This window comes from Prunus dulcis, chromosome 4 (genome assembly GCF_902201215.1).
Source record: "Prunus dulcis chromosome 4, ALMONDv2, whole genome shotgun sequence".
In the NCBI taxonomy this organism is placed as follows: Eukaryota; Viridiplantae; Streptophyta; class Magnoliopsida; order Rosales; family Rosaceae; genus Prunus; species Prunus dulcis.
The window spans coordinates 13,355,705-13,364,124 of NC_047653.1; the positions used below are offsets into that span (position 1 = coordinate 13,355,705).

The following is an 8,420-nucleotide window of genomic DNA, read 5'->3' on the forward strand; positions in this document are numbered from 1 at the left end:
AACAAAACAAGAAGTTAACTAAACCACTTCTGTAGGTAACTCGATTGCAATATGCATATGCAACAAGCCTTTAAACCTCTCGGCATCCCTAATCGAAGAGTTGTGTCTCCTGAGGGTTTAACAGAAACGATACCCACAAACGTTTTACTGACTCTCTAACACCAAAAGGTTAGAAAACTAACTTTGAAAACAACTAATGAAAGAAAACTTTAATCATGCATCCAACACCATAGAGTTACCAAGATAGATGATCAATAAGTGTGTAAAGTGGAAGCTATAGCTCAAAGGCACACGGCTTCAAAGTAAACATACTCAAATCTTGAAGGAAGAACATGCTTCAACTCTAATTCTCACATCTAGCACTCAATCACTCAGAACCTATGGTTTTATTCTCTCAAACAAGCATAAGTGAGTATATGAAATAGACGCACAATATTTGGTTAGATCTCATGAAGGGAATCAAATACTAAGAGTAGAGATACACACATACATACCAGCACCCATGAATACATCCTCAAAGATCAGCTAGGTCTTTCACAAGGTTGTAATGAAAGGCTAAGGTTAAGGGAAGTGGAAGAATTGGAAGGAACACAACTAACTTAAGAACATACCAAGGTTGCATTCTTCATTGATCTGCAAGGTGTCATTGATTTAGAATGGTATGGCTGCAACTTCATAGCATCATCTGCCATAGACTTCATATTTCACATTTAGATCAAATCGAAACACTTTCTCTTTATCTTTCTCTTTTCTTTTTTTTTTCTTTTTTTTTTTTCTGCATAGATTCGCACCAATTTACATTTGGGCATGGGGCAGCAACCTCCTTGCTTCAAACTTTATCTTGGCACACCTTGGTATATTTCTAAGCTATAGGGTATGGCTATAATAGGTTAAATATCTCTGATTGAGATACAAAGTTAGGGGAATTATGAGGGTGATAGAAGAAAAAGGCTTGTAGTGTTTGGCTGCAAGAGAGCTGATGGAACACACGAATGGGTAGGGTGAAAAGAAAGCACATAATATGGTTATACACGCAGAGCCTAGCATCACTTCAATGAGTTCATTCATGGGTGAGAGCACGCACCTGATATCTGCAAAGAGAATCATCCTTAGTATTCAACAAAAATGGAACAATGAGATCATTTAGACTGAATTGAAGAAAATAAGTAGAGATGAGGAATAGAAACACTTTAAACCCTCTCAAGAAAGCAATTAGGCTCTAAATAGCTCACTAGGGTAGTCTCCACTATTTTCCTTCAAGAATCTGAGCATGGTACTTTAGCCACCAGAATTCTAAGAGCAAAAGCTTTGTGAAGTGTAAAATTTCTGATATGAAAATCTCAATGGCAGCTCCATAGCATTGGTTGTATGAAAGTGACAAGCGAACGAAAATTGTAAACACAAATGAACAAAAATTGAAAACCTCCCCCCCCAGACCTGAATTGAACATTGTCCTCAATGTTAAAGCATAACAAGGATGAGTGAGAACATGAGAATAATAAGGGGACAGTTTAAGACAAAGTATTAGAGAAACTCCCTCTTGATGCGTTTAGGTCGACCGCTACCAAGCACCTTATTCTTCAACACATGGGTTGCCTCCCAAGAAGCGCCTTAGTTAATGTCTTGGCAAGACATTATGCCATTAGCTAACTTGATTGTACGAAGGGAAGATGATCCACCACATGACCAGTTTGAATTCCAACCGACACTCCCTCATAGAATGGCTTTAAACGTTGTCCATTTACTTTGAAAGTCGAGCCATCTTTAGGATTTTGAATCTCCACAGCTCCATAGGGAGATACATTGACCACGGTGAATGGGCCAAGCCACCTAGACTTCAATTTTCCTGGCAAGAGACGCAAACGTGAGTTAAACAAAAGAACTGACATACCTTTGGTGAATTTTTTCCGTTGAATGTTCCTGTCATGGTAACTCTTGGTACGTTCTTTGTATAGCTTTGCATTCTCATAGGACTCATGTCGAATTTCTTCCAATTCATTGAGCTGAAACTTTCTAACATGGCCGGCCTTGTCCAGATCAAAATTCAACTTCTTGATGGCCCAAAAAGCATTGTGTTCAAGCTCCATTGGCAAGTGACAGGCTTTCCCAAACACAAGACGATAAGGGCTCATTTCGATGGGAGTCTTATATGCAGTCCTATAAGCCCATAATGCATCATTGAGCTTGGCAGCCCAATCTTTCCTTGTACTATTCACCACCTTCTCTAGGATCTGCTTAATTTCTCTGTTGCTTATTTCTACTTGACCAGAAGTTTGAGGATGATATGGTGTAGAGACTCGGTGGGTGATATTGTACTTCTTCATGAGTGCTTCAAATAGCTTGTTGCAGAAGTGGCTGCCTCCATCACTAATGACAGCCCTTTGAGTACCAAACCTTGTGAAAATATTGTCCCTCAAGAACTTCAGGACCACCTTATGATCATTGGTTTTGGTGGCTATGGCTTCCACCCATTTAGACACATAATCAACAGCAACAAGTATGTAGGTATAACCAAAGGAAGATGGGAATGGTCCCATGAAATCAATACCCCATACATCGAAGAGTTCCACAAAGAGTATGTTCTTCAATGGCAGTTCGTTCCTGCGGCTTATGTTTCCCATCCTTTTACACCTATCACACTTAACACAAAAATTAAATGCATCTTTGAATAGAGTAGGCCAAAAGAAACCTGATTGCAAAATTTTAAGTGCTGTTTTCTTGGCTCCAAAGTGGCCTCCACAAGCCAATTCGTGGCTATGCCTAAGGATGCTTTCTTGTTCTTCTTCTGGAACACATCTTCTAATGAGTTGATCTGGGCAATGCTTGAATAAGAAAGGTTCATCCCAGACATAATGTTTCACCATGGAAAAGAACTTTTTTTTGTCCTGATAAGTTAGATCATTTCTAAGAACACCACAAGCAAGATAATTAACAAAATCAGCATACCATGGCTCTTTGACTTGGGCAACATATAGTTGTTCATCTGGGAAAGTCTCATTCAATGGTAGTACAGCTTCTCCTTGCTCTTCAACCACAATGCTGCTCAAATGGTCAGCCACCACATTTTCACATCCCTTCTTGTCTCGAATCTCCAAATCGAACTCTTGCAGCAAGAGAATCCATCTGATCAAGCGAGGTTTGGCATCCTTCTTAGTGAGCAAGTATCTAAGAGCTGCATGGTCAGAATAAACAATTACTTTAGAACCAACAAGGTAAGGACGAAATTTTTCTAAAGCAAAAACCACAGCAAGCAACTCCTTTTCTGTTGTGGAGTAATTGAGTTGGGCATCATTCAAGGTCCGACTTGCATAATGAATCACATGGGGAAGCTTGTTCTTCTTTTGACCTAAAACTGCACCAATAGCAAAGTCAGAGGCATCACACATTATTTCAAATGGTAAAGACCAATCTGGAGCTATGATAATAGGGGCTGAAGTTAGCTCTTTCTTCAAAGTCGTAAAGGCTTCCATGCAAATCTCGTCAAACTCAAAAACAGCATCCTTAGCAAGGAGATTACACAATGGTCTTGAAATGCTTGAAAAATTTTTTATGAACCTTCTATAGAATCCGGCATGGCCCAGAAAGCTTCTAACTCCTTTAACAGAGGAAGGGGGTGGTAGATTTGTGATGATATTTATCTTGGCTTTGTCCACTTGAATTCCTTTGTTTGAAACAACATGGCCTAGCACAATTCCTTGTCTTACCATGAAGTGACACTTCTCCCAATTCAAAATCAGATTTGTTTCCTGACATCTTGTAAGCACTAGAGACAAGTGGTGAAGACAATCATCAAAAGATGAACAAAAAACTGAAAAATCATCCATAAATACCTCCATGAATCGTTCCACCATATCAGAAAAGATTGCCATCATGCATCTTTGGAAAGTTGCTGGAGCATTGCACAAACCAAATGGCATCCTTCTATAAGCAAATGTACCAAATGGGCATGTGAACGTGGTTTTCTCCTGGTCTTCCGGAGCAATGGGAATTTGATTATAACCTGAAAATCCATCAAGAAAACAGTAGTAAGCATGGCCAGATAAACGGTCAAGCATTTGATCAATAAAAGGCAAGGGAAAATGATCTTTTCTCGTGGATGTGTTCAACTTCCTATAATCAATGCAAACTCTCCAACCGGTGATAGTGCGTGTTGGAACTAGCTCATTCTTCTAATTCTTTACAACGGTGATTCCGGACTTCTTTGGAACCACTTGCACAGGACTCACCCACTTAGAATCTGAAATTGGGTAGATGATTCCCACATCAAGTAGCTTCAAAACTTCAGCCCTAACCACCTCCTTCATATTGGGATTTAGCCTACTTTGTGCATCACGAGATGGTTTGCTGTCTTCTTCCATTAAAATTCGGTGCATGCACATGCTTGGACTAATTCCTTTGATGTCTGCTATGGTCCATCCAAGGGCTGTTTTATGTTCTTTCAGAACTTCAATTAAACTGTCCTCTTCATGTGAAGTGAGACTTGCAGCAATTATAACAGGGAGGGTTTCATTAGCACCCAAATAAGCATATTTAAGATGATTGGGTAGAGGTTTAAGTTCTAGCTTTGGTGGGGGGATAATGGATGGCTCCAATTTTGTGGAGGATGATGCAAGAGGCTCAAGTGGTGGCCTAAAGGATGGTGGGTATGGTTGAAACACTTCTAAGGCAGCCATCACTTCTTGGAACTCTGATTCAAAGAGATCTTCCTCTTCTTGTGTTAGGACCGCTTCCAAAGCATCATTAGACTTTTTCAGCACAATTTTAGAAGAAACCTCATGATCCACAACATCAATTGAAAAACAAGTATCAAGAGTGATAGAAGGTTGAGACAGAGCATCAAACACTTTAAATTCAACAGTTTCACCCAAAACAGTCATGGAGAGGGTGCCATCTTTCACTTTGATGATTGTGTCTGCAGTGGCCATGAATGGTCGCCCGAGGAGAATGGGATCAACACGGTCTACATATGGGTTATCCTCCATATCCATCACTACAAAATCAGCCGGAAGAATGAGTGTATTAACTTGAACTAAAATATCTTCTACAATACCTCTTGGATATTTGATAGAATGATCAGCTAGTTCAAGACTAATTGAGGTTTTCTTTATCCCTTCTAAGCCAAGCGCCTGATAAACTGAATATGGCATTACATTGATGCTTGCTCCCAAGTCCAACATGGCTCTTCCAACCGCCTTATCTCCGATGTTAATGGGAATGTTAAAGCTGCCAGGATCTTCTAGTTTTGGTGGAAGCTTCCTTTGCAACACAGCACTCACATTCTTGTTGAGCTTTACTTCTTCACTTGGAGTAAAATTGAGCTTGTGAGTCATCAAGTGCTTGATGAACTTTCCATATGCAGGAATCTGTTTAACAACATCAAGCAAGGGCAAATTGATATTAACTTTACTCAAAATATCATAAATCTCTTTAAAAGCCTTATCTTGATTTGCTTTCTTCAAACGGCCTGTAAATGGAATCGGTGGAATATATGGAGGAGGTGGGATGTATCTATCTTGATGAAGATGTGATGGCACAAATTTGTCATCTCTTTTATGCAATTGAAATGGATTGGGTTCCTGAGAATCAGATTTGGCCTTAGGAGCAGATTGGGACGTTTTGGGTTGTTCTCCTTCCATAGTTGTGGTTTCCTCTTCATCTTCATCCTCTACAACCACAACATCATTTGATAGATCAGAACCAACTTTGTTATCAACAATCTTACCTGATCTGAGCACATGAACGGCCTTGGCTTCTTGGTTTTTTTGATTGATCACGGTTTGACTTGGCCATTTCCCAGGTTCTCTTTGAGCTATTTCAGTAGCTATCTGGCCCAATTGGACTTCCAACTTGGAGATGGCAGCTTGTGTTGTTTGCTGGAAATTGGATTGGTTGATTGCCATTTGCTTCACTATATCCTCCAACGATGATGATTGTTGTGGCCTTTGAAGTGAAGGGGGATTCGCTTGATTCTGTGTATTCCTCCATGAAAAGTTTGGATGATTCCTCCAACCTGGATTATAACTTTGAGAATATGGGTCATTTATTGGACCTCGGTTGTAGGAATTCACCAACTTAGCTTGCTTTTGCACAAATTCTGGATATGCAGCCCCAAAGGGACAAGAAATGGTAGGATGATCATGAGTTTCACAGATGCTACACACTTCCTTCAAAGGGTTTCTTGAGTTCAATGCAAGGAGGGCATCTAGCTTTTGTTCCAATTTGGAAATCTGCACACTGGAAGAATCATTAGAACCACCAGCAATACGCTTACCTCTTGTATCGGTGTGTTGGGTCTCCATTGCTATCTCCTCAAAGAGTTCATATGTTTCTTCTGGAGTTTTAGTCTTATAAGAACCACCTGCAAAATTAGTGAAAATATTATGGCTAGAGGGGGTTAGTCCTTTATAAAACATACACATCTGAAGCTTCAATGGAATCCCATGATGAGGACATTGATTGAGCAGCCCGTTGAATCTCTCCCATGCTTCACAAAACGAATCATCATCTTGTTGTGCAAATAGAAGGATCTTGTCCCTGAGCATGTCGGTTTTTTGCGTGGAGAAATATTTCTCCAAGAACTTCTTTTGAATGGCTCCCCAAGTCATGAGTGAACCAGGCTTCAAAGAATTCAACCAATATTTCGCTTTATCTTTCAAAGTGTACGGAAACACTCTCATTCGAAGTTGCTCTTCTGTCACACCTGTCAAGGGAAAAGAGCTCACAACATTAAAAATATCCTTTATATGAGTTAATGGATCTTCATTAGGTAAACCATAAAAAGAAGGGAGCATATTAAGATGAGAAGATTTAAGCTCATAGTTTCGAGCTGCGGTGGGCAGCAAGATGCTTGAAGGGGATGCTGGAATTGTTGGGATATCAAGGTCTCCCATGAACTCATTGGCAGCCATCTCTTCTTCTTCTTGGTCTGAACTTGATTCCGAATTTGAAGGTGAAGACCCTGGGAGGTCAGTGTGGATAGCAAGACCTTCAAATGTGGCAATGGCTTGCTCTTTTGCAGTTGCTAACTCTTTTTCTAGACGATTCTGAATTTCAGAGATCACCCGGTTTGGTTGCAAAGATGGCCCTGCGTTCAAAGATCTCGAACGTTGGAATGAAGACCTCACTTGTTCAAGGAAAGGATTAGTAGACATAAACTACCTGAAACAGAAAATAATTTGAGTTAATTAGTACTTCTAAAAGAATAGGGTAACTTTGGGTACATAACCAGGGAAGAACTTTCATTCAGTCCCCGGCAACGGCGCCAAAATTTGTTGTTAAAATGTTAACTCGCAATTGTACGGGCCAATTAGTAGTATAGCAAGACAAGTACAAGGTCGTACCCACGAGGACTGAGAAGTTAAAACTAGTTATGTACTTAGATTACCAAATTCAAGAAAGTAGGAGGTTAAGTCTAAAACAGAATTTAAAGCAAGAGTGGTTGTAATTGTTGAACAAATGAGGCAAAACGAAATTTCAAACAAAAGCAAGGTGAACAAATGTAACAAAGAGTACTTTTGTAGGCTGGAAAACAGGTGGGGATACTAGGGCATTCGATTCACCATAACAATTCAATTCTGGGTTATAAGGAGTCAAGTGACAAGTCTCATTCGGATTCAAAGGTTGATTCTAGCTAAAGTATGATTAGGCCATGGTGTCTGGTCTTAACCTTGTGCTCCTAATTCCCTAACTTGATTATTTGTTGTCTAATCTAAATTAAGCATTAGGAACCCATTAAGCATAGAAGAACAAGTTAAACAACCAAGCATGTATCTAATCCCTGTTGTCGAATGTCCATACATACTTTTCTTATTCATAGTTCAATTAAAATCAAAGCATGGTGTCTACTCTTGATTCAAACCAAGGTAGCTAATATACAAGTTCTAATGGTGATCAATCATCCAAACAAGCATATTAACTGATAAGCATAAAGAATAGGAATATGAATCATGAATCAAACTTGAAACTCAAAACTTCAACTTATAAACCCAGAATATTCATGTTAGGTTACATCATAGCCCTAGTTATGAATTTAGCTACTCATAATGGAAATGAAACTTAAGCAAAAATGAGAAAACATATTGAATGCAATAAGAGTAGAGAAAACCAATTTTGAAGTTGCTTGTGGTTTCCAAGGCTTCTCCAGGTGCTTATCCACTTCTAATGCTACTCCAAGAACTTTCTCATGTCTAGAGTATGGCAACTAAAGAGGTGATTTGGGATGAGTTTGGGTGGCTGGTGATGGCAGAGAAAGAACAAATTCGTAGGAATATGGAAGGAAGGCTTGTTGGAGTTCTTGTGTGTTCTGATTTTGGGCTCAATGAAGTGATATAGGATGGCTGGAGTGATTTATAGGTGAATGGAGTGACTCCTCTGCACTTGAGTAGCTGACACACCTCCCTTAATTGCTCCCTCAATTGCTC

At 39.6% G+C, this 8,420-nt stretch overlaps 1 protein-coding gene and 1 non-coding gene across 2 annotated transcripts; one reads left to right on the forward strand and one right to left on the reverse strand.

Moving 5' to 3' along the window:
* Positions 1-1,563: 1,563 nt before the first annotated feature.
* On the reverse strand, positions 1,564-7,151 carry LOC117625421. The gene is given in 3 exon segments (XM_034356973.1): positions 1,564-2,639; positions 2,745-3,682; positions 3,785-7,151. Coding segments are annotated over 3 exon segments (5,298 nt in total). The 3' UTR covers positions 1,564-1,646.
* Positions 6,436-6,542, forward strand: LOC117626817. The gene has a single exon (XR_004585638.1). It is a non-coding gene; the product is annotated as a small nucleolar RNA R71 (small nucleolar RNA).
* Positions 7,152-8,420: the final 1,269 nt, after the last annotated feature.